Raw genomic sequence first — 27,137 nt, 5'->3', positions numbered from 1 at the left:
GGTACTGTAGCAAGTTCACGTTTCTCAAGGGCAGCTGCCCCACTAGCGCAGCAGCACAGCGTGAGAGAGACCACTGGGATTCTTGTGGGTGCTGCCATTTTACTAACTGGAAGGCCTTGACAAGTCATTTCCCCTTTCTGAGCTCGTTTTCTCCTCTGTAAGATGGGCATCATCATGCTAACTCCTGCAGTTGTTAAGTCTCCCCAGAGATCATATACAGGCAGAATGAGTGGGGAGTGCTCAGCCAGAAGGGCAATGATGACGGGTGGAGGCGTCCACATCGGCAAGGCTCTGGCCTCTTAGAACAGTCGACTGTGACAGTTCCGATCACAGCACCTTGGAGCACAGACGAGCATATACCCAGAGTCTGAGCGCTGCCTTCTCGCCTAGATTTCTTGTTGCTCTGGAAGACCACCTCTGACAAATTCCTCACTAAAGTAAGACATAATTTACCTGCTTTTCTCCTCCTCTAATCCTCCTCAAGCCAGACAAGTCAGACCTGGATTCCCATCCCAGGCACCCACCCGGGAGCCCTCATCCCACTGCTCTGCCCTCAGCCTCCCTGCCGCCTGCAGGCCACCCTCGCTCTGGTTACCTTGTAGGGTACTTCTCCAAGCCTCACCACTCTTGCTTGTTTCAGCCACGTGTCCCTGGAGTGCAGGGTGTGCACGCAGTCCCTACAGAGCCAACATGGGGGAGACAGAGGACAAACTCAGGTCACACCCTGCCTGATGGAACAGCACTGCACACTGCAGGCAGAGGAACTGCTGGACCAGCTGCCTCATGTCACCTCCCAGAGGGAAGGGCACAGCCCCTGATTCTCTCAGGCTCTGCCTCACGCCCGGGAGCAGGCCCCGCTCTGGAGGGAAGCAGGGGGCCTGCATTAGGCAGACGGCTAACTTCGACTTCCTGTCTTCTGGGGGATGTGCCCACTTACATATCCTAACCTGAATGCAGTTATTTTGTCTGTCTTTGGCTTCATGCCCACCTTCACCTCTCCTCCCAGAGTGAGAGTCCCTCTGCAGCCCCAGGGGGCGGGGTAAAAGCCAAGCGGTGCAGGCATATTTCCTCACCCTCGAGCAAGTGTCTGGTTTGCTGCTAAACACCAGAGATGGGGAGGGATGGGCACCCAGAGATGGGGCAGTGAATCCAAAAGGAGACCACACAGAAACCATAATAAGCTAACAAATCACCATGGAATTAAGATTCATGCACACGGACAGTCAAATCATCCCTGGCAGCCTGTGACTATCAGGAGAGATCCTCTGCGTCACGCTCCTTCCAGAGCTAAGAGCAATCTCTTTAGTGGGCAGCCCTGAACTCTGCCCAGAGACTGGGCTCCAAAGGGCAAAGGCACTAAGTTGCCTCTAGCACAGGAATCAGGCCTTCCGCCTACCCCCGCTGAGGCTGACGTCCACTCACAGTACAACGGACACGGGTCGAGCCTCCGCTGTGCCACTTCCTAGCAGGGTGACCCTGAACAAGTCCCTTTCCCCTTCCTGAGGCTCAGTATCCTCCTCTATCAATCAGGGATAATGAGCTGTCCTGTCTGCCTTGTAAGGTTGCTGGAAAGACCGGACGCTTTCCAGGCGCTGGAGCAGCGCTCCCTGCGCACAGCATCACTCCGTCCGAGCTGAGAGCTCCACCCACACTCCCACTGAGGGCTGCATTCTGCCCAAAGAAGTAACGATGTCATGGTTATGGTCTTCGGACAGGAGCAGGGAAGGTGGGGGGCTGGGGGACAGAGGTGGGCATCATCTTCATAATCCCAAGGAGAGCAGCAGAGAAGTGGACATAGCCCTCTCTAAATCTCCACTTCTAATCACTTCACATCCATGATGATGGCTAGTATCAAAAAACAGAAAATAAAAGTGTTGGCAAGGACGTGGCAAAATTGGAACCCTTATGTTCTCTCTGCTTATGAGAATGTAAAATGATACAGCCATTGTGGAAAACAGCATGTTGGTTCTTCAAAAAGTTAAACATAGAACTACCATATGATCCAGCAATCCCAAAAGAAGTGAAAGCAGGGTCTCAAAGAGATATTTGTTCACACATGTTCACAGCAGCATTAGTCACAGGAGCCAAGAGAGGAAGCAACCCAGGGGGTCTACTGATGGATGCCAGTCACAAAAGGACAAATACTGTCTGACTCCACTTATATGAGGTCCCTTGAGCAGTCAGATTCCTAGAGACAGAAAGTAGAATGGTGGTTCTACTGGGGCTGGGGGAGGGGGAATGGGGAGCTGGTGTTTAACAGGGACAGTGTTTCAGTTTGGAAGATGAAAAAGAGTTCTGGAGATGGATGGTGGTGAGGGGGTTGCACCACAATGTGAGTGTACTTAATGCCACTGAGCTGTACACTCAAATATGGTTAACTGGTAAATCCTGTTATGTATATTTTACTATATTAAAAAAAAAAGTCTCCCTCTAATGCTTTCTCCCATGACTGACAAGGTGTCTGTGGACCATACTGGCACTCTTTCCCCTAGACTTCCTCTCTCCCACCCATGTGAGGAAGCCTGTGCCCACCACTTCTACCAAGGTCGCCTGGGCCCTGGCGGCCTTTGACTGTTGGTAGCTGAGGCCTCGACAGGCGTGATCCTTCCTGACGTGGACAGAAGCTCATGGACCCTGAGCGGGGGTCTAGGATGCCTCCCTGCAGGGCTGACACACAGCAGGCAGTCCCCAGAAAGAGGACTCAAACCACCTCCTCACGTGGGTTTCTCTATGTTTCCTTTTGTTCTCTTTCTTTTCCCATTTATTAAGAACATGCTCTATTTCTTGGTCTTGCATTTCAAGGTTTTTAAAAATCACTTCATTTATTTTCTTTGTATTACTATTTCTTAAAAGTTCTGCTTCTATTTTTATTTTTTCCTCACCTGAAATTTATATTATTAAAATTTTTTCAGTTTTAATTTTGTATATATTTTACATTCATTTTCTACTCTTATTCCTTTCCCTCTTCTTTAGCAATTTCTTTTTACTGTGGATAAAATATACGTAACATAAAATTTACCACCTTGACCATTTTTAAATATCCAGTTCGGCGGCATTATATCAAATCTTTTATTCCTTTCTTTTGTATGTTTTTAAATTATTCTTGAGGGGTATGTTTTTATCTGTCCTATATAAACCTCATCTGTCCTACTTTTTATTTCTCTCCTGTAACTTATTTTTCCCCTGCTGGTCTTTAATCCTTGTAGTGTTGATTTCCAGCTTTAATCTCTTCTACACATCCACACACAACAGCACACACACGCTATAAAGCTCATCTCATTTCACGGGATGAGCCGACATTACCAGCCCCTTGCCCAGAAAGATTGCTAATCCCAGGCCACAGGAAGGCCATCGGGTGCCTCACACACCTGGAGTAGACAGCTTCTCCACGACAATACCCAAGGATGGCAGCTGTTTCAGGATAGATGGCCTCGAATTTCAGGAGGTGCCTCTTGAGGGCATACAGAGGGTGGTTCTTATACGTGCCAATGGCAGTGGGCAAAGGCTGGTCCAGGTGCTTTGCCTGAAACTGCAAAGACCAGAGAGACAACACTGAGCATGTCGTGTAGAGAGGAAGCAAGGTTTGAGGCAGGCAATTCTCAGACAAACTTTTCTGATTACGACGGCAGACCAGAGGTTTCATGAGCACCAATGACCTTGTAACACTGCATCTATAGTACTGGCCATTAAGTAGGTTTTAGATAAATCAAAAGCTTTGAAGAATCAAGTAATTTTGTGGCTCATGGTAACTTTGGAAAGTCATCTAAACTACTCCTGGCCCTTAGACACCTTCGTCAGCCCTAGCAGATCAGCGCCTGCTCTATAAAAGAGCTTCACGGGGGACTGGCCCGGTGGCGTAGTGGTTAAGTTCACGTGCTCCACGTTGGTGGCCTGGGGTTCACTGCTTTGGATCCTGGGCGCGGACCTACACATACAAAAAATGTGTCCCATATACAAAAAACAGAGGAAGATGGGCACGGATGTTAGCTCAGGGCTAATTTTCCTCAGCAAGCAAGAGGAAGATTGGCAACAGATATTAGCTCAGGGCTGGTATTCCTCACCAAAAATAAATAAATAAATACATAAAAAGAGCTTCAAGGAAGGCAGACATACAGCTTTCTTCAGGAAGGAGGCCTTATCTCCAAGTGACATCACTATTCTGCAACAGGGCTCTACTTGTCTCAGCTCTCAGGGGAAACCCAAACGAGCTGTTCACACCCGGCAGCTTTCCTCAGTCCACCGTAATTCATATATCTTCTCAGGGCACTTCTTTAAGGATTCTGACTTCTCAGTGGGCAAGTCCACTGCTATATGTCACATTCTGTTCTCCTAAGCTTTCCCTAAGCATCTCTTGAAAACCCCAACACACTCGTGAAGACTGGCAATGTGGAGTCGCTGGGAGCAGGAGGGACCCATTGCAGGGTCAGCTTCCACTACAAATACTTTAATCATGTTAGTCACGACACCCTCTGCACAATTCCCACTAGTCCTTTCTAAGGAAAATGAGCCAGGAACACCCCCAGAGCAAACTCTCAATGCCGGATGAACTGCACCGCTACAAGGAACACTAAACAAACCCAGGCCTCACCCATCCTGAGGACTGGGAATAATTCCTCAGCAAGTCTGGGCACGTTCCCGTGTGGAAATGCCAAGCCCCACCCAACACCACAACTGCTGGGCACAAGCAGCTCAGGCCTTCTTCCTGGTCAGAGGTTGGTCCTAGGACCAAGTGACACACTGTGTTCTATTTAAGAAGTCTGTTTCCCAGTGTGCCTTCTCAGCAGACTGAAGAGTCCTTTCCTTTCCAGGAGATGAGTGTTCTAGATCCGGGGAGAGAGGTGTGTATGAGCTTCTACGTGTGCATCCTGAGCAGGGCGGGTAACAGTTATACTGAAGAGGTTTTTCTTCTTTCCTTAGGACAACTTATTAGATGACTTGCATAAACTACTTTAAAGTTCCAGATTTATAACTAGGCAATAACTAGAACTATGCAGGCTTCAAAGCTAGATAGACCTGGGTTCTAATACCAAGTGAGGTAATCTCAGATCCTAAATGTTTAACTGGTTAAATTAAGGCAATAATAATCCCAGTTTTATAGTGTTGTCATAATTAAATGAGATAACACATTAAAAATACCCAACAAAGTGCTGAGCACATATATGGTGCTCAAAAATCAGAATAATTTCAATAACCCGACTGGGTCTTGGAGCCCGTGGCGGCCAACGCCTTACCTCCAAGTCTTCTTTCTTTTCCCTTTCCGCGCACGGGCTCTGGTATGGTCTCAAGGTTCTGGCCCACCACTGGGCATCAACCCGGTACTTGCGGGTCACCGTCATCCAGGCTGGGTCGTACCTCTGGGTGACATCCCGGACCCAGCCATCACTGTCGATGCCCACGACGTAAGTCATGGGTTTGGTGGCGTATCTGTAACAGGTCAGCGGCTGGCCCACCACACCGTGCACACAGTCCACACACGTCCACTTTTCCTCCTGCTCACAGAACACTTCCAGCCACTGGTCTACACCAGCTGTTTTCCCTCCTTCTGCCTCCTCACCTTCACTGTGAATTTTCGTGCCTCTCTTACTCTTACTGCTTGAAGAGCCTGAGGATGCTGCTGGAAAGCCAGGGTGCTTAGGGTGGCTTCCACGTTGGGTCCTAGAGGTACTCCTGGAGTCTGTCTTCGCCCTCTGAGGGGCCAGGGCCCTCCTCTGCCTCGGAAGACCAGGCTCAGAATCCTCATCAGACGAACGCTGGGCTTCCCCACTGGAGAGCTCAAAGTCAGAGCCACTGCCAGCCTTGTCACTCCCACTCTCCTCTTTGTAAGACACCCTGGAGGCCACCTGCCGCACCCGGCCACGCAGACGTCTCGGGATCTGCTCCTCCCGCTCCCCCGCCTTGCCCTCTTCTTCCCCACTGGAGGAGGGCTCCCTCCGTGTCTTTCCAACTGCTGCTGCCTTGCTCCTCTTCCCTTTGGCACTTGGATTGCTAGTGCCCTTAGAAGAGGCTTCCTCTTGTCTGGTTCCTCTGCTGGTCTTAGGTTTGGTTTGGTTTTCTGGAACTTGGCTAGAAGTTTCTGAGGAGCCTCCAGGACCCTCTGTGGATCTTTCCTTGGAAGGTTTCTTTCCCTTAAACAGAACAGAAAATTTTGCTTTTTCTTTTTTGCTAACGATATGATAGAGACCCTGTAATCTAACGGGGCTAGGTCGCTGGTTAGAGAACCAGCGTACACAAGATGTCCCCAGCTCAGACTGTGATGGACTGGCTATCCTTTAGGGTTATAAGAAAGCATGTGCTAAAATCTACAGCCCCTTAGATAGGCCACAAAATAATACTTTTCACTCTAAAGCGTAGCTCAGGGAAGAGAGCACAGCATGTGGAAACAGACAGACCTGGGTCCAATTCCAGTTCCTCCTCTCACTCGTCATGTGATTTAGGTCAATTATGTAACCTAAGTCTCAGCTTCCTCAGTAATAATACAGCCATGCGTCGCTTAACGACAGAAATACATTCTGAGAAATGCGTCATTAGGCAATTTCGTCACTGTGCGAACATCATAGAGTGTGCTTACACAAACCTAGATGGTACAGCCTGCTACACACCTAGACTACATGGTTCTAATCTTATGGGACCACTGTCGTATATGTGGTCTGCCAATGACCAAAATGTCATTATGCAGCACATGACTGTAATGCCCACTTCACACATAACACATTTTGCAAACAAATACTGACAGACTTAATAAAGTTGTAGTAGTAAGAATACGTCAGCCGGCTCTGGTGGCCTAGTGGTTACCTAGTGGTGGTCACCACAGCCTGCCCCGGTTCATTTCCCGTTCAGGGAGCCACACCACCTGCCTGTCAGTTGTCATACTGTTTTGGCTGCATGTTGCTGTGATGATGAAAGCTGTGCCACCAGGACTTCAAATACCAGCAGGGTCACCCATGGGGCAGACGTTTCAGCAGAGCTTCCAGACTAAGACAGACTAGAAGGACCTGGCCACCCACTCTCGAAAAAAATGGGCCATGAAAACGCTATGAATAGCAGCAGAGCATTGTCTGATATAGCGCCAGAAGGCGAGAGGATGGCACAAAAAGACTGGGCAGGGTTCCGTTGTGCTGTACACAGGGTCGCCAAGAGTCAGAATCGACTCAACAGCACTAACAACAATAAATTAAGAATACAAAAATTACTAAAATCAATTCTGTACCATTACGCTTCAGACAATGCCAACATCCCAATAAGTACAGCGTTAGCCTCCTTCTCAGGTGACCACAGAATTCAGAGTCCTTCACCCTTCACCACTCCACACTGCTGATGAGGAAGACAGGTACCATTCTACTGTTTTACAGAACAGAAACTAAAGCACCAAGGAGCCAAGACCTCCGGCAGGCCCCTTTGCGCACACAGAATTCAGGCTGCTAGATGCCCATTCATGTGTCCAGTCTTTCCAACACAGAGCATGTGCAAAGCAGGCTCAAAGGAACCCTACTCCAGGACTACCGACCCTTAAAAATAGTCTAATGACCCATTTGTTTTTAAGTCTGATAATTTCTCACTCCTCCCTGACCAACTACCGTCCCCTCTGGAAGCCCCAGGAACTTCACCTTTGCTGCTGATAACTTCAGAGGAATAGGCTGTAGAGACAATACCAGTCGGGTAGGGAGCTGCAGGGCCCGGAGAATCAGTAAAAATATCTATAATAAAAAAGAACAACACATTTATCCTAAAAAACATTAAGAATTTAATTAATTCAATGCTGTTTGTTGTGGTGCTTGTTTATAACAGGGAAAAGTTAGAAACAACCAAACCGTTTAACAGTAGGAGGCTGGAACCCTCAACACTATTAGAAATGACAGTGCAGAGATTTATCTTTGTAGAAAAACGGAAAAATGTCCACCATATATTAAAGGAAGACAGAAGTTTGTTTTCTAATGTGTAATGTTAACTTCTGTAAGAAAAAACTGTATATAAATATAAGCATACATGTATATCTGGAAAAGGATCCATATATTGGGTTATGGGTGTTTACAGGTGGGGGTTTTTTTTCAGCTTACCTATCTTCTGATTGTTCTGTATTCAACATGTGTTGTGCTTGTGATTAAAATAAAATAATAAAACGAAATACCACTTTGAGAAGAAAAAACAGAAAACATCATTATCATCAGATCCCCGAAGTCTATTCCCTATGTCCCATTTTCCCCACAACGAGTCTTTCAACTGGAGCATGCAGTTCTAAAAATGCTGTTAACTTGTAAGGAGGGAGCCTCCTGAGGGGAATGAACCTCCCAAACAGACAGTGATAAAGGACCTGAGTAAGATCTTCCCACACAGACCGCAGGGTCCCGGTGCTTCTCACACATTACTACAATGTCCTCCTGAGGAAGACAGAGGTGAAAATCAGAAACAGGAAGGCAGGTTTTCCACGAAAAGCTACATTATATGTTGAGAAAAATAATTACTTTTGCCTTGTTTCTTCTGGAGTTAAAAACAGGGGGGGTGAGAAAACATCAAAGGAATCCAAATTGAAGGATACCCCACAAAATTCCAAAGCAGCACTCTTCAAAAATGTCAAGGTCATGAAAAACAAGGGAATACTGAGAAACTGTTATAGATCAGAAGAGACTAAGGAGACGTGACAACTTAATGCAATGTGGGATCCTGGATCAGAAAAAGGGCATCAGTGGAAAAACTTGGAAAATCCAAATAATATCCATGGTTTAGCTGACAACATATTAATTAATTGGTACAATTAATATTGTACCCATATTAATTTCTTAGTTTCTGAGTCTACAGCATGGCAAAGGAGCACAGATCTAAAAGTCTAGATAACTGAGTATTCACCAATTGAGTGACTTCTCTAAAACTCGATTCCTTCAACTGTAATAATCCCTGCCTCATCTTCCTCCCAGGACCATAAAGAAAATTAAATAAGATTACGTATGTGACATACTCTGGAAGCAACCTGGTGCCACACAAATATACACGGTCATCACCTTAACGAGTAATCTGTCACTGTATGTTACTGAGACAAAAAAATTCAAGTTACAAAACTATACGATTCCCATACTAAAAATTAGATAACCTAGATGAAATGGACAAGTTCCAGAAACATAAAAATTACCAAAACTGACTGAAGAAAAAACAGAAAATCTGAACAGACCACTAACAAAAGATTGAAACAGAAATCAAAAACCTCCCAACAAAGACAAGTCCAGAACCAGATGGCTTCAGTTGGGGAATTCTACTAAACATTTAAAGAAGAATTAACAATAATCCTTCTCAAACTCTTCCAAAAAGCAGAAAAGGAGAGAACACTTCCTAACTCTTTCTATGAGGCCAGCATTACCCTGATATGAAAACCAGACAGATATCACAAGAAAAGTACAGACCAATATCCCTTATGAATACAGATACAAAAATCCTCAACAAAATACTAGCAAACCAAATCCAGCAGCATATTAATAAAGTTATATACCATGACCAAATGGGATTTATCTCAGGGATGCAAGGGTGGTTCAATATGAAAAAATCAATCAATGCAATACACGATATTAATAGAAAGAAGGGAAGAAAAACCACATGATCATCTCAATTGAAAGAGAAAAAGCATTTGAAAGAACTCAACACAATTTCATGATAAAAACACTCAGAAAACTAGAAATAGAAGGGAACTTCTTCAACACGATAAAGAGCATTCATGAAATCCCACAGCTAGCAAGACACTCAATGGTGCAAGAGTGAAAGCTTCCCCCGAAGACGGGGAACAAGACAAGGATGCCTGCTTTCACCTGCTATTCTACCCTGTACTGACGTGCTGGCCAGAGCAACTGGGCAAGAAAAAGAAACAAAAGGTATCCAAACTGGAAAAGAAGCAGTAAAAGTATTTCTATTCAGACGGCAAGGTCTTATATATAGAAAATGCCAAGGAACGCAAAAGAAAGCTACTAGAGCTAATAAATGAATTCAGCAACGTTGTAAGGTATAAGAGCAACACAAAAAATCAGCTGTTTCTTTATACCTGCAATGAACAATCCAAAAAGGAAATTAACAAAACAATATCATTTATAATAGCGTCAGAAAGAATAAAATACCTAGGAAATAATTTAATCCAAGAGATGAATGACGTATACAGTGAACACTACAAAATACATCTGAAAAAAATTAAAACCACAAATAAAAGGAAAGACTTCCATGTTTATGAATTAAAAGACTTAATACTGTCTAGATGGCAATACTACTCAAGTGGATCTACAGATTCAATGTAATCCCTACCAAAATTCCAATGGCCTTACTAGCAGAAATGGAAAAGCAGACCATCAAATTCACATGAAATTGCAAGGGGCCCCGAATGGCCAAAACAGCATTATAAATGAAGAACCAAGTTGTATTCAGACTTTCTGATTTCAAAACTTACTACAAAGCTATAGTAATGAAAACAGTGTGGTACTGGAGCAAGGACGAACACGTAGACCAACGCAACAGAACTGAGAGGCCAGAAGCTAACCCACGTGTCTGCGGCCAACTGATTTTTGACAAGGGTGCCAAGACCATTCAACCCCTACTGGAAAACTTGTCTCTTCAACAAACAGTGAAAATAATACAAGAGTTGAAAGAACAACAAACAGTGCTGGGACAGCTGGACATCCTTGTGCAAAAAAAATGAAGTTGAACACCTACCTCACAATATATACAAATATTAACTCAAAATGGGTGAAAGACTTAAATGTAAGAGCTAAAACTAAACAACTCTTTGAAGAAAATACAGGAGGAAATCTTCATGACCTTGGATTTGGCAATGGATTCTTAGATATGACACCAAAAGTATAAGGAACAAAAGAAAAATAGAAAAATTGGACTTCGTCAAAATTAAACTTTTGTGCATCAAAGGACCTTATCAAGAAAGTGAAAAGACGACCTACAGAATGGGAGAAAATGTTTGCAAAGCATATATCTGATAGGTGTCTAGTAACCAAAATATATAAAGAACTCCTACAACTCAACAACAAAAAGACAAAGAATCCAATTAAAAAATGGGCAAACGACCTGAATAGACATTTCTCCAAAGAAAATATACAAATGGCCAATACATGAAAAGGCACTAACCATCATCAGTCATCAGGGAAATGCAAATCAAAACCACAATGAGATACCACTTCACACCTATTAGGATGACTATAATCAAAACAATGGCAAATACCAAGTGTTGGTGAGGATGTGAAGAAACTGGAACCCTCATACACTGCTGGTGGGAATGTGAAATGGTGCAGCTGTTGCGGAAAACAGTTTAGCAGGTCCTCAGAAAGTTAAACATAAAATTACCATATGACCCAGCAACTCCCCTCCTAGGTATATACCCGAAAGAACTGAAAACAAGTACTCAAATAAATAAATGTACCCACGCTTATAGCAGTACTCTTCACAATAGCCAAAAGGTGGAAACAACCCAATGGCCATCAACTGATGATGAATGGATAAACAAAATGTGGTCTATCCACACAACGGAATATTATTCAGCCATAAAAGAATGAAGTACTGACAACATGCTATCAACATGGATGAACCTTGAAAACATGCTAAGTGAAAGAAGCCAGACACAAAAGGTCATATATTATATGATTTCTTTTATAATACACAAATCCGTAGAGACAAGATGCAGATTGGTGGTTGCCAAGTGCTTGAGGTGGTGGGAGGAGGCAGAACGGAGAGTAACAATTTAATGGGTTCAGGGTTTCCTCTCGGGGTGGTAAAAATATTTTGGAAATAGACAGAGGTGGTGGTTGCACAACACTGTAAATGCACTAAAGGCATCACTGAATTGTTCGCTTTTTAAAAAAACAATTTTTTTCCTTTTAAAAAAAAACCCCACAGGGTCCGGCCCAGTGGTGTAGCGGTTAAGTGCACTCACTCCGCTGCAGCGGCCCAGGGTTCGCAGATTCAGATCCCGGGCGCGCACTGATGCACTGCTTGTCAAGCCACGCTGTGGCAGCATCCCACACAAAGTAGGTGAAGATGGGCACGGATGTTAGCCCAGGGCCAATCTTCCTCAGCAAAAAGAGCAGGATTGGCATCGGATGTTAGCTCAGGGCTAATCTTCCTCACACACACAAAAAAAACCCCACAAACAAAACAATATGTATGGACACAAATACACAGGAACAAATTCTGGGAGGACAGTACTCAAATATTAATGTTTTTCTCTGGGTGGTGGTATTATAGCATACTTACTGGCCATGCCAGATATCTTAGACTTTTTCAAGCCAAATCAGAAGAAGAGAGGTAAAGATGCCAGTCATTTGGCTTCTAAAGATATAAAAAGTCCAGTCTCTTTCACTAAGCAAATGGGGAATCTGGGGTTCAGATAAAAGTCTGCGCATTAACAGGAATCTTCCAGGGATAAAACCCTATGTCTACCTCTATTTTTGTTTTACTCAGACAGAGCCTCACCTAAGGGTACTGTCGGGCATTGGATAAAGCCTATCTACACAAGAGAGCTCTCCACCATGACCCCCTGTGGCAGACACAACTCTCCTCACTGCACAGCCGCCTGTCAGGGTCATCACCCAAATTAAAAGGTATGAAAGCACTTTCTTGAGGATTTTGGCAGCCAATTTGAAAAAACATTTCCTTGGGACTTTTGAATACAATTTCTGAATAGTTACTGGAAACAATTCTAGGCACCTGACCAAAAATTAAGTGCTTTAACACACCAGGAGACCAAGTCATCGAAAGGAAAGATTGCGGGTTTTCAACTCACATGCTGGTCCCCATCCTGACTCCAATGCTTACCAACTGAGCGACCCTAAGAAAGTGATTTAGCCTCTCTGAGCTTCTGACCTGTTTTTTATGTTACGAGGACTGAATAAGGAGATACGTGTAAAACATCTGGAATGGCACCTGGCACAGCACTGCCATCACCATTAGCTAATGGTACTAACAAAAATAGTGCTGCTGGGAGGAATCACTTACGTGCACCAATTCTTCATCATCTCTCGCAGAGTAAATAGCAAATCTCCTTTCCAACGTAGTCTGTAGGCCATCTCGCTCACTGGTTGAAAGGTCTGCATTAACTGTAAATGTTCCAATGAACCTGGAGAGAAACCAGGCATTCCCTTGTGTCAGAGGTCAGGGCAAAAAGGAACTCTGTTCTTTTATGGCCAAGACAATCAGAAGGGGGAGTCTCGGAAGGGAATCACGAGCCTTGCCTGCTTGTGTTCCACTCTTCCCACCCTGTCTGGCTAATTCCTACTCATTACTGAAGACCCAACTCAGACTTCACCTCCCTGGGGATGCTTCCCAGCCCCCAGCTGAGAGAGGTGCCCACAGTCCCCAGCACACCTCTCCCAGAGAACCCATCACCTACTCTAATTACGTGGGGTGTATTTGTCGCCTGACCAGCCTGGGAGCTCTTCCAGGGCAGAGACCATGCCTGACGTTTCTCTATCTTCAACGCTGTGCCCACAGCCTGGCATACAGGATCACCTCAGGGAATGTCTGGAACTGACCTGGACCCAGCCTCTAAGACACAAATCCTACACTAAGGCTCCACAGGACAGGCCAGAGGGCCATACCATTTCATCAGGTTTGACAGGTAGCAGATATCCACGTCTTGAGGAGGCATTTTGGTAAAGCGGGTCGGGATGATGGAGAGGCCAATAGCCCGCAGATCTGGCTGGTTGCAGATGCTATTTCGGTAGAAGCCATTTGCTAGCAGGCACAGAAGGTGAACCTGGGAAGAAGGCCAACAGGGAAGGCTGAAAACTAGAGGGAATTGTGCTGCCAAAGAAAAAGACATTTTCTGGGCAGGCAATATTTCTTGTCATTTCTACATACAAGAAAGTAAAAATACTAACATTAGCCATTTCCCAAAACTTTGTCTTTCACCCTCTCCTCTTCTCTCTAGATACTCATTCCCTCTAAGAAATAAATCTCAAAGCTTCAAAATACACACTTCTTTTTTTTTTTTTAAGGCCTAGTCTTCTAGAGATATACACTGAAGGGTTTACGGATGAAATGCTGCAATGTCTAGGGTTTGCTCCCAAAAGATCAGGAGGAAAAGTGAGTGGAGGAGGGAACAGCAAGCTGCTCAAGCGCCAGTAGCTGTCTGCGCTGGGCGGGGCAGGGTCACTGCGCTGCTCTCTGCACCTCTGGAGAGAAACCAGCCATTCTCTCGTGGCAGAGGCCAGGGCAAAGAACCCAACTCCTCTGCTGCAGACCCCACACCTGACCTCCCGCCCCACTCTTCCCCTACTCAAAGGATCACCTGACTGTCCTCCCTTTCTCTCACACACAGCTCTGCGTCACTTTCCCTTCAAAATCGGTCTTCCTTCCTTCCCACTCCTTATTTCAGTCAACGGCACTGCCCTCCTCCCCTCGCTTAAGCTTCAAATCTGGGAGTCATTTTAATTCCTCCCTTTCTTTCATCTCCAACATCAAGGAGTAAAAGAAGCACAGCTACCTCACTTAACCCCCAAGGCCTCTGTGAGGTGAGCAGCACTCCAGTTCTCACCTCATCGCATCCCCTCACTGTCCCTGCTATGTGCTCACCTCACTTTTGCGGCTGCTGCAGACAGGGTCTCTTCCACCCCTCCCATCACTACCTGCCGCTGATCAGAGGAAAATCAAAGTCCTCCCTTCCCTCATTCTCCAACAGTCTCCAATGCATTTACCCTCCGGGATGCAGGCAAACGGGTTGTCCCAGCATCCCCTCCCTAACTTGGTGAGCGCGGTCAACCCAGCCTTCGCCCTCTCCCCATCTCTTCGTGCTGCCCTTTTTCCAGACCCAGCTCCAGTCCTTTCTCCTACATAAAGCCTTCCTCAGCTACTCAGACCCACACTGATCTCTTTCCTTGTTCTAAGTCTTGAGTTCCTCTGTTTTGTGGTCTTTCTTGCTCCATCTGTGAGATGAGAAACTCCTTAACGATAAGAAATAAGCTTTATATAAGTCTCCATCCCCACAATGCCAAGCACCTCGCTAGGGCCATAATATGTGTTCAATAACTACCAGCTGAACTCAAGAGCCACAGTGCCCTTAGCTGAGCCCAGAGCCAATGTGATTAACGAGTTGGAAGAAGAGATGGAAAGAGTGTGCCTGTTATTCACACCCCCGCTACATGCCAGGTACGGTGCTAGGTACTTTTCATGTCATATTTGCTTAACCCTCACCACCCTCCAAGGCACACACTATTATTATCCCCCACTTCACAGACGAGGAAACTAAGGCTCAGAGAGAATCAGAAACTTGCCAAGGTCACATAGTGAGTAGAAGAGCCAGAAATAAGACCTAGGTTGGAAAGAGCGCCCACGTTCTTTCCACCTCCCTGCCCCGACCAAGAGGAATACTGCCCTTCCCCTTCATTCCCTGCCCTTACCTTGTGTGTGTCTTCACGAACTTCTTTATTGAAACGTTTCATCATCCTCCGAAGATATGTCTCAAACTCCATTTTTATCTTTTCACTGCAATGAATGTTGAAAAATCCAAGAATGAAGTGGGAAACTGAAACTTGACTCCATTCCCCCAGTCAAGGCCTTTTACTTGTAATGACTCATGAATCGCTCTCCTTGTTTTCCTGCACAAGGCTGTGCGACTCATCAGGTAAATCTTCAAGCTAGCTATCTTCTGCTCCTTCTCACCTGCAAGCCTTGGCTAGGGTATTCTCTACCCAGAATGCCTTCCTCTGAACCTGCACCAAATCATGCCTCATGAACATGCTTCAAAGCTCATGTCCTCCAGGAAGTCTTCTCTGACTGTGTGACCTCCTGACTACTGATTCCCTCCCTAGCAACCACTACCTTTATGATAAATTAGTGCACACTCATTTGTATGTGCTGTTCTGGTGTAAAACCTCTTTCACGTCTGTGTCCTATGCATCTTTAAGAAAACTTGATGCTTCTTGAATGACTTCTATTATCTCCGTCTTTCATGCCTAATAATGTGCCCATCACAGAGTGGAACTCACTAACCAGCTAACTACCAGGCATTGTGTTCCACGTTCTAAAGCCATCAGAAGCTGCAGAGGTATTGGAGACACTAGGATGGAATGGGGGCTCCCTACCATGGTGAGGCACTGCCTCAAGTCCTGCCGTGTGATGTGGTGGGAAAAGCTTGAATGTCGAGTCAGCATGACAGGGATTTAGATCTTGGCTCATCCACTTACTGGCTGAGTAACTCCTGAAATGTTACCTAACCTCTCTAAGCCTCTGGCTTCTCATTCATACACTGTCTTAAAGATTAAGTAAGATAACGGACAACCTGCAGAGTCCTCGGCACACAGCAGGTATTCAATACATAGGAATTGCCTCTCCCCATCTCCTGCCCTAGCCAGGACACAAAGGTTTCTCATTCAAGTCCTCAAGGTGAACCGAAGGCTCTCTCACCTACGGTTCCTTACTCCCTTGGATACTCAGCCCTGGTCTCCTATGTGCTTTTCAAAACTTTTCATTAAGTAGCAGCTGTTGCCAATTACATGTGACAGGAATCTAGAAGCAAGGGTCTAATCTTACCTTCTTTCTCTTGCTTTTGCCTGCTCCGGTGTCTCAATCTCTATCTCCACTGGCTCCACAGGCAGAACAGACTTAGAGAAGGCTGCATTTCCTCCTATGGCCCCTGGCACAGGCTCACTAAGTTCTATCAACAATAATTTTTTTTAATCAATAATAATAATAATTATTATTATAATAACTACTATACTGAACAAAATCGAGGTTCTGTTGGGAAGGAGGAAGTGAGGAAGGGATGCAAGATAGCAAACCTGTGGAGACCACTACTCCTACCATGCTTTGAATACCTAAAAAACGTCAGCAACAGCGCTGTTGTACATTTATTTGTCTCATTTAACTCTCACAACCACCCAGAGAAATAGCCCTTAGAGGAGGAAACTAAGGCACAGAGTATTGAGTTGAATTAGACACAGACCCCCAGTATCAAGGAGCTGATGCTCATGTGTGTGTTTTAGTAGAGACTTATTCTTTATCCAAAAAGAAAACCGCCAAATGAGAACAATACCCCATTCTCTGTATTACTAAAATAATGCTCATCATAACTTGCTTTGCATAGAGGCATGATTTAGGTGTCTTCCAGTCTCAACTGTAAACTTGCAAATGACAAAGAATACGTCTGTTTCATCTCTTTATGCCCTATATTGCTTGTCAACACCAGCTGAAACAAACAGAATTTGCTGAACTGGATCTAACTGTGAACTTCATTAGCAAAAGCCCTTTTAAAGAAGCTCTGGGCCTAGAAGCAATGACACTCCATTGACAATGAACACATCTAATGCCAAGATCTTGGTTTCTATAGACCAGTCTCCACTGAACGAACCTGGGCCTCTTGCAGAAAAAAAGGCTGATTCTAGGTCTAAAGCAAGGGAAGTACAGGGTGAGCCTGGCACATCTTGTGCCAGAAAACAAAAATGTTCCCAAAAACTAATAAGGCCGTGTCAAAAGAACTCAGTAGGGTAGCTAGCTTAAAGGGGCTCCCACTTAGCCAAATTTGGGACAATCTGAAGATCAAAGTATGATGATGATAACTAATAACATATTTGAATTTTTTTAAAAATCTCTAAGTCCATAGTGACACCCAAAATAAATACGATTCTTAAAAAAGAGAGCTCTTTTTCACAGATCAAAGTCAGCTAATAAATGTATATGAGATGAAAGAATCAGAATATTGCCATTTTGTAATGCTCAAAGATCACCAATGCACATTAAACCATTAAGTAAAAAGTTACTGGGGACAAGATATTCACACAGAATCAGAGTGCCACCCAAGACGGTTCATTACAAAGGGAAATGTACCTTCACACTGGCACAGTCTGGCAGTACCACTTACTTAGCATCACTAGTAGGAAAACCTGACATGAGGTGCCTCTTAATGGATGCAATATGAAGTACAAAGCTATGAAGTATTTTTGCCAAAAGAAAAATGTTTAATCTAAATTCAATCAAGTCTTTGAAATTACTTTACAGTTTATAAGAAATCCAGGGGATACTGAAACAAGCTTACCACCACCATGAGAAGTCTGATTATTTCAGACCAAACCAGACCATGAGACATTCTACAATCAAGAGGCCAAGATTCTTCAAAAACACAGTGCTATGAAAAGCAAAAAAGGTGGTGGGTGGGGGTGCTGTTCTAGATTAAAAGAGACTAAAGAGATATGACCAAATACAAGGCTTACACCTCGATTAGACCCTGGACTGGGGGGAAAAAAACCAGCTAGAAAAGATATTTTTACAATTGGGGACTTATTTTTCATTTTCTTAGGTATAATAATGGTATTTTATCATGTAGGAGAATGTCTTATTCTTGGGAAATGCATACTGAAGTATTTTTCAGGATGTCTGCAACTTACTTTCAAATGGTTCCACAATGCATATTAACAGAGGGAAAGACATTCAACATGGCAAAATGGTCAAGTTAGTGAATCTAGATGAAGAGTGTATGTATTACATTTTCAAATTTTTTGTAGGTTTGAACATTTTCAAAATAAAAACTTGGGAAAAAGTCACGCTAGGCAGAAGGACTCAGGGATGAGAACATCAGCTGGTGTTTATTGTGAGTATATGATGCCCTAGGCCTATTACACTTGCAAACTTTTTTCCCACAACAATCCTGGAGCCTAGACTGTGCACAGCTCACAGTAAGCGATCACTCAATGTTCCCGGTGAACAGACTCAGCTCGGACAGGTGGAGTTCCTCTATGTAAGTGGTAAAGCTGGGCTCTGAACCCAAGTCTAACTACTTTCAAAGCCTTTTCTCTTTCTATGAGATGCTGCTGCCTCTCTAGTTCATAATCTACTCCACTGATAGCCACCAGGGGAAGAGAATATACAACCTTCTTTGGTAACCTGGTCACGAACTCTTCCTTTCATCAAAAGCAACTCTCCCTACCACAACCTTATCTTTGGTCATATTAGTTTCAAAAAAGACAGGATTGCAATAAGTGACATGACTCCAAACAGAATCAAACAGAAAAACAGGATCAAACAGTTCTGTAGACAGAGAAACATATTTTACCTTCTACCTCTTCCCAATCATCTTCACTTTCTTCCTCGTCGTCTCCTTTGTGGCTGCCTTTGCCCATGGTAGCCTCTTTCTTTGGATGGTGTGCCTTCTTGTGGGCACTTGCAAAGTCCCTGTGTCAAGATCACAGGAAGGAAGATAAAGATGGCTCAGACAGCGTAGTGCTTCATTTCAGCTAAACGGAATTTTAAGGACTTCTATTTATTGAGAATCTGCTGCAATTATTTAAAGATGATTTGTGAGCTCTGAGCCTCATTTCCTTCATCAGCCTGGGTCTCAAATTCTCATCAAGATGGGCTCTGATCATTAATCTAACACTAGATGTGCTGTCAAAACAGAAAAAACACTATGAACCTATAACCTAGAGCTATGTGAAGGAAAACATAGCTGTGCCTTGAAATGGTACAAGCAAAGTTAGAAAAAACCATAATAATGTGAGTTCCAGAAGTAAAAGCTGTGACATCTGTGTGTATACACGTGCACTGGATGCCAGAAAAAAGAGGAGGGAATTCACATTTGCTGATCCCGCTATGAGCCAACTCAGAAGATTTTTCCTCCACCTTTAAAAAATATGATGTAAGGAGAATGAAGTTGGTAGAATTCTAACTTCAAGATAAGTGGGGATGTGACTATACACAGGAATGTCATAAATAACAACAGAAACATGGACAGCTAGCTACCTAAGTAGATAACTACATACATAAGTAGCTAGCTAAATATTGCCTCGAGACTAAATGGTTGCTAATATGTAACATATTTCTGCAAACTCATATGTAAAATGTGTTTTGAGTACCGAGCTACTTTTAGCTTTTCTAAGGTAGATATCTGGTATCAAGTGAGAACACAGATATTTAAAATAACCAATCCTCAGTCTTCAGCTCTAAAGATACACATACTCCCTTTTTAACCTACCAAATTCTCTGAACACCATAAAAACAAAAATTTCCCCTTAGAATGATGATACAGAAATGTCCTTGTGCTACGGGTTTGACTGCAGTCAAGTCTCAACTGAGAGGGAAAGGGGGACCCAGAGCTTGCCTTGGCAGTCCCCTAGTCTATCCGTATGTGGATTTCTCTGAAAAGAATTCAACTGCTGCGGAGAGGCAACTGGGAAGCAGTAAGCTCAAACGCATTCTTAGGAAAAGCCTAAGGGAAAAGAAGAGATGAACTATGGTGGAAAATGTGCATGCTTTCTCATGCTCCTTTCTACCACTGCCCCCTCCTGGACTACTTTCCTATGCCAGCACTGGAGGTTGCAGGAAAAGCCAACATTAAGGGTGAGGATTTAGCTTTGAAGCAAAGGAACTACTGCCTCTCTGTTCTTCCTCTTCCTCTCCTCCCCCCAACTTTCCTAGGAGGTGGGCAACCAAGGGTTCACTAGGCGTATAGTCATTATTCACCACATAGTAATATGAATGCTCATTCACTACAAAAATACGTGTTCAGTTTCTGCCAAAAAAGGCACTGCCCTAGAGGCCACAGGGCATACAAAAATGAACCCGGCGTGGTTCCAGCCCTCTGAGAGCTTACAGTAGTAAGCAGGGGTGTACAGCATGGCACAAACAAGGCAGACAAGGTACACTCTTAAGAGATGCTGCAAGAAAGCAGAGGAGGAAGAGGGAGAAGAATCCATGAGGACTGTACAGTAGATGGCTTCTGATCTGCACCTTCAAGGGGGACGAAAGCAGTCGAGGTAGAGGGAAGAGTATGAGCACAACTCAGAGGCAGCACAGCACGAGCATGTGTTGAGTTAGTGACAAGAAGTCCAGCTGGACAGGAGTTGGAGTGCATTTGAGGAGAGCAGCACAAGAGAAAGCTGGATCGGCAGCTAAATATTTTGTGTATGTGATATCTTTGTGTACTAGGAAGAGCACTGGACCAGGAGGCAGAAGACCTAGGTCTCACCCTGGTTTTTGCTATCACCTAGCTGTGTAACCACAGATAAATCACTTTCAGCAAGCTGCCACTGTCCTCATCTGCAAAGCCTGGGAGGTAAAGTATATAATCGCTAAGATTCTTCCCAGCTCTTGCTAGTGGTCTGAGCTCTGTCCAGAAGAGTTTAAAGACCTCATCTCTTCCGTGGACCCTAGCGGCAAGCACGGAGAGGTTTTAGTACTCACACTTCTCTGGTGGGAATAATCGAGACCGGGTCAAAAGCTTGTCAGCCACCTCACCTGAAATCTCCCTCCTCACCGAGGGCTTCCTCCTTCGCAGTCCTGAGGGCTTCAGGTTTAACAGCCACTGCGGCCACTTTCTTTTTTGCTGGGCCATCTGCTGAGCCCCCAGGATCACTGCAGCCTCTCTTCCTCGTTCCTCGTGCAACTTTTGAGAGCAGGCTCTTCTTTGGGGGTTTCTCTTCTTCAAAGGCATCTAGGTGACCACATGGAACATGAGGTGAGGGACAATAAAAAAGGTGGCGGCAGTGTGGCTTCCAGGGCAGGGTCATGGAAAGTCCTCTTCTGTAATCTCCTCCCCCCAGGCCACACCTCCATCACGGGTTCACCGTCCCACGTTGGGTCAACAATCAGCTTTCAGCCTCTTCTCACCTTCAGGCTAGTCTACACTCTATGCTCACAGTAGAAATCATCTTTCTTCATCAGCATTTTATTCTACTCATCCTAAGCCTACAGAGAGACCACCACCTGACTCAAATACAATCTAACTTCCAAATCTTAAATTTCAGCTGATATCTAGCAAGGAAAATACATCAATCTATTTATTAACACCTTGCTTATTTACTACCTGCCAAGACTATCTATTTTAGGGATAATCCACCCCTATTAAGTGAAATGTTTCAAGTTCATCAATATGTCCAAGTTTTACTACAACCTTATTTCTACTCATCCATGTTTCTCTCAGCTTTCAAAACCACACTCTGCACAAAACACACACTGCTATGCAACCCTTCCAATCTAACCTAAATGGCTCTGATATACCAACCATCTCAGCAAACTTGGGGCTGGAATAAGATAGTAGTAATTCAAAAATATCTTTATTTTCTTAAATATCATTTTTTGTCAAAGGGAAATATTAAAAAATGCATAAGCTGTCACTTTTAATTATTATTATTATTTTTTCTGTGTGAGGAAGATCAGCCCTGAGCTAACATCCATGCCAACCCTCCTCTTTTTGTTCAGGAAGACTGGCTCTGAGCTAACATCTATGGCCAATCCTCCTCCTTTCCGCCCCCCGCAAAGCCCCAGTAGATAGTTGTATGTCATAGTTGCACATCCTTTTAGTTGCTGTATGTGGGACGCGGCCTCAGCATGGCCGGACAAACGGTGCGTCGGTGCACGCCCGGGATCCGAACCCCGGCCGCCAGTAGCAGAGCGCGAGCACTTAACCGCTAAGCCACGGGGCCGGCCCTGTCAGTTTTAATTAAATTAGAGGATCTAAAAATATAACCTAACTTATAAAAATATTAATACATTAATTTTGATAAATAATTTATAAACAATATGGCAGGGGAGGATATTTTTGTATTTTGCAAATTTATTCATGCAAATGATCTTGATTCTGAAATAAATCTTCCTTTGCCTTTGCGTGACTCTGCTTCAATTAATTTTGGAAAACAAAAATATTCTAGCCTTTACTGAGGCTCTAAAAGGAACTGCAATAGTAACCTAAAATATCAAATTAATTCATTCTTTTCATTTATGGTTTGTCCTGCTGACTCTCTGGACAGGTATTTACATTCCCCATGAATACACTTTTGCATATGGGAAAGAGACTCTCCCTTTAATCTAAATAAAATCATCCTTTACTTTTTTTATTTTTTTAATTTTTTGTGAAGAAGATCAGCCCTGAGCTAACATCTGCCAATCCTCCTCTTTTTTCTGAGGAAGATTGGCCCTGAGCTAACACCTATGCACATCTTCCTCCACTTTATATGGGACACCGCCACAGCATGGCCTGACAAACGGTGTGTCGTGCATGCCTGGGATCCGAACCTGCGAACCCCGGGCCCCCGAAGCAGAGCATCCACACTTAACCGCTATGTCACCAGGCCGGCCCCATAAATCATACTTTAATTTAAATAAATTTCACATTATGGGCATTGTGTTAATGTAGATAAAATCACTGATGCTTTCTAAAAGAAAGAATTTATGCATTCCTATGTCTTAGCCATTTTAACACAGACACAAAAAATAAGGAGAAATTTTGAAAAACAAAATATTTCAAAATTACTTATTTAGAATCTGGGGAACAGATTTCTTATTCCAAGACCGGAAGCTGCTTAAAGGTTTGACTAGACGGTTTGAGTAGTGTGCCCTTAAAATCAGGATTTCTGGATCTTACAATGGTCTTTACTCTCTATTAATAAGCAAAGATGCTAATACTTCATTTTTACTAATCTAAAAACCCAAGTGGGAGGATACTTCACAGACACTGTTTCTTCCTCACCAAACTGATCTGATTGGTTATAAGGCACAGCTGTATATTTCTGTGCTTTGAAGAGAGAGGTAGAGGAGTTAAAGGGGGGGGAATTGGAAACAAAAAACTGTGAATCAAAAAAAATCATTCATATTCATAATATCCAAAAGTTTAAAAACTAATGTGAATAACCAATCATGAGATAATCATTAATTATGGTACAGTCACACGATGAAATATAATTCAGTCATCTTTTAGACAAAGAAAAATGATATATGATAAAATATTAGGCAGGCAAAGTTATTTTTACAGGGAGTTTCTACTGCATAAAAAAACACAGACTAGAAGGAAATATACCATTGTTTAGTGGTGGTTATTTCTGGATGGTAGAAATATGGATGACTTTGTTTTTTCCTTTATCCTTTGCTGTGTTTTTTTGGTCCTAGAGAATCCAGAGGCTATTTTCCAGGACTCAAAGGTCTGGAGTTATCTCATCTGTCTAACCAGCCTCCCTGAGCTCAACATGGTTATTTCAGCAGGACAGGAATTACCACTGTGGCTGGCTTGGTCATCAATTGAGATTTAATAAGAATACCTGCTTAAACCTTCCAGTGGCATCTCACAGCACTTAGAATAAGATACATACTCCTTAGCTTGTTCTCCAAGCTAAGGGCCCCAACAACCTCTCTCACCTCAATTCCTACCACTCGCCCCCTCACTCACTGTGTCCAGCCAAATGGCGAAGCTCACCCCCCCCCCCGAAACTCTTGAAACTTACTGTTCCCTCTGCCTTTTCCCCCACAACTTCCTAAGAATGGCTCCATCGGGGCATTCAGTAATTGGCTCAAAATGTCACCTCCTTGCAGAGGCCTTCCCTGACGACTGATTCTGACTTAGCTGCTTCTTCCCCACCCCCATGCCCATTTTATTACAGCAACTGTTTTATTTTCTTCATAGCTCTTATCACCATGTGAATTTATTTTTTAACGTCTTATTGTCTGCCCTACCTACTCCTCCCCAAAGATTATAAGCATCATGAGAGCAGGGACCTTGCCTGTTCTGTTCACTACCATAACTTCAGTACCTAGAACAGTGCCTGGGAACAGTGGGCGCTCAATAAATATTTGTTGAAGGAATTAATGAATTACATCAATGAAGGCATTAACACAGAGAAGAAATATGAAGAAACTAGAGGTGCCCTAATAGAAACAAGGAAATAATGTGGAAGAAATGTTTTCTTTGTCCCTAACTGCTGAAAGCAGCCACGCATCACCTTCATTTGCATGCCCCGAGGTGCTGCTAGAACTTACACTCAATGATCACCAAATCAGTGTCACCTGCAGCCCAAACCACGCCTGCTCCTCCCCTCAACCACAGCAAAGATTGCAACTCTTCCCGGAAGCTGCCTTGGGAACTTACTGCTAGCTCCGCTGGCTGGCAGTTTCAGTGAAGCTTGGGGGCATCCTTAACTATATTTAGGCTGAATTGTTACGAGCTAACCCGAATGATTATGTAACATGGACCGTGCCAGGAGCCTTATATGCTCTTACTGAAAACTCACAACCACCCTGCAAGATAGTAGTATGTTCACAGACAAGGTTCAGAAAAGCTGTGTTATTTGTCCAAAATAATTTACCTAAGTGCATATAACTACCAAGCATTGGAGCTACACCAAACTGGTGCCCAAGTGAAGTGTTTTAGCTGGGAGGAATGCTTTTAATTTTTGAATTGCCACATATTCAGAACGCATTCCCTCTGACTAGAATACAACCCCCTCTCACGACCATTTGCTGAATATTACCCATCCTAAATCCCAGATCACACATAACTCCTCCAGAGAGCACACCTCAGTCTCTCCAGTCAAACTTGATTATTCCTTCAGAAGCCACAAAGCCTTGCACCTTCTCCAATATCAGACCCTGCGTACTCTGCCTTGGATATTTTTTGTAAATGTCAACACTACTATATTCTAAGCTCCTCCATGAAATCTCTCCCCCATGTCACCTAGCCCATGTACAGCACACAGTAGGTACTCAGAAAATGTTATCTGAATGAGTAAATGAATGAATAAAATGGAACTCATTGTGAGGTAAATCACCTTCTAAGTTTAAAAATTGTTACCATTTGACTATTTCCTAATGGACGACGAACTTATATACAGAATCACAGAACTGTTGAATCTAGTGTCTGAGTCCTTGCTGGTTACCTAACCTTCTACCCAGTTATCTCAGGAAGCCCAGAAATCCTTTCCACAGCATGCACTTTGCAATTATTTAAAATATTTATTGAGCACTTAGTATATGGGGAGAGTGACAAGATAAGATACTGCAAAAAATAAGACATGCTTTCATGAAGCTTAAAGTCTGGTAAGACAGGCAATCAAAAGGAAGCAAATAAATTAAGAAGATCATTACAGACGGTGACAGGGGCGTTGAGGGCCTGTGTGATAGGGAGTATCCCGGGAAGACCACCTTAGAAAGGACGCTCAAGGAGTGTCTGAATTGACACCTAAAGGAATAGAAGAAATCAGGCACAGTAAAGCCATGAAGAACATTCTAAGCAGAAGGAACATCAAAGGCAAAGGCTTGAGGTGAGAAATAACATGGCATGTTTGAGGAACAGAAAGGAGGCCACCAATGAGAGTATCTGGCAAAGAAGAGTGGTAGGAGACAACAGGAGCCGTAGCAGCAGCCATATCATGTAGGGTCTTGTAATCCATGGTGAGGAATTTGGATTTCACACCAAGAGCAACGGGAAGCCACAAAGGGTTTGAAGTAGGAGCATGGCATGATCTGATTTTTTTTTTTTAAAGATGGTTTGGGCTGCTGAGTGGAGAACTACTGCAGAGGAATGAAAAGAAGTAGGGAGACCAGTAAAGAGGTGACCGCAGTCCTTCAACTGAGAAGTGACAGTAGCTTGGACAAAGGCTGTGGCCACGGAAATAAAGAGAAGTGGAGAGAGTGGAGATCTAGTTCAGAGGTTTGACTGACAGGACTCGCTGACTGACAGGATGTGTGCGTGTAAGGAAAACCAGGGGTCTGCTTTTACAAGCAGGTGAAGGCATCATTTACTGAGATGGGAAAAGGCGGGGAAGGAACAGGCTTACAGGGGAAAAAATCAAGAGTTTTGCTTTGCCCATGACAAATATAAGACGTCTATTGGATATCCACGTGGAGGAGTCAGTCAGGTTGGATCCGAATCTGGAACTCTGGGGTGAGACTTAGCTGAAGATATTCTGGGAGTCAGCACACTACTGCACTCTACGTCCTGGTCCATCCGTCTTCTGGGGACACAAAATAACTGCACTGCCTTTCCCCTGTTCAGCCCTCGGCATCCGCCAGGAGGCCGGACTTTGTCCTGTGGGCAACAGGGAGCAGGAAAGAGGCTACGCAGGGCAGCTCCCATGGGGTCGGGCTCCAGGGGAGCCGCTGAGGGCGCATCACTCCTCGTGGGGAGGACCTGGGCGGCGCCTGCCTCCCTTGGCCCCGGTAACGCGGTCTCCTCGGCCCCCCACCTCCAGGAGCCGGCCTCCCCGCTCCCCGACCCGGGCCTGTCTCCCGCCCTCGGGCATCCCCCTCTAAGCCCGGCTCAGCCTCGCTCTCACCCGCCTCCTTCTCCTCACGCCGGGCCACGCTCTTCCCTTTGGCTTTCTGGCCCCGCAGCCCGCGTCGCCGCGGGCCCCCGCCAGCTGCGCGCTTTCGAGCCATGCTGCCCGGGCAACACTAGCTGCTCGCGTGACGCA

General features: G+C 44.4%; 1 protein-coding gene across 3 annotated transcripts in view; it reads right to left on the bottom strand.

Moving 5' to 3' along the window:
• The window catches only part of XPC (XPC complex subunit, DNA damage recognition and repair factor), a 33,198-nt gene extending 6,064 nt beyond the window's left edge, over positions 1-27,134 (bottom strand). For 2 of the 3 annotated variants that reach the window (XM_058566146.1, XM_058566147.1), the window contains exons 1-11: positions 27,000-27,134; positions 21,196-21,391; positions 19,016-19,134; positions 16,501-16,624; positions 15,369-15,453; positions 13,569-13,726; positions 12,967-13,087; positions 7,605-7,694; positions 5,232-6,125; positions 3,369-3,529; positions 596-677 (exon numbers count right to left, since the gene is read on the bottom strand). In XM_058566146.1, coding sequence (XP_058422129.1) covers positions 596-677; positions 3,369-3,529; positions 5,232-6,125; positions 7,605-7,694; positions 12,967-13,087; positions 13,569-13,726; positions 15,369-15,453; positions 16,501-16,624; positions 19,016-19,134; positions 21,196-21,391; positions 27,000-27,102 — 2,133 coding nt within the window. In that variant the 5' untranslated portion in view covers positions 27,103-27,134. The remainder of the gene's footprint in view (positions 1-595; positions 678-3,368; positions 3,530-5,231; positions 6,126-7,604; positions 7,695-12,966; positions 13,088-13,568; positions 13,727-15,368; positions 15,454-16,500; positions 16,625-19,015; positions 19,135-21,195; positions 21,392-26,999) is intronic. The other variant, XM_058566143.1, reaches the window with a different exon arrangement.
• Between the last annotated feature and the right edge of the window lie 3 nt (positions 27,135-27,137).

Source organism: Diceros bicornis, chromosome 2 (genome assembly GCF_020826845.1).
Source record: "Diceros bicornis minor isolate mBicDic1 chromosome 2, mDicBic1.mat.cur, whole genome shotgun sequence".
Lineage (NCBI taxonomy): Eukaryota > Metazoa > Chordata > Mammalia > Perissodactyla > Rhinocerotidae > Diceros > Diceros bicornis.
The sequence above is the reverse complement of the archived record's forward strand: the minus strand, read 5'-3'. Positions and strand labels throughout refer to the sequence as shown.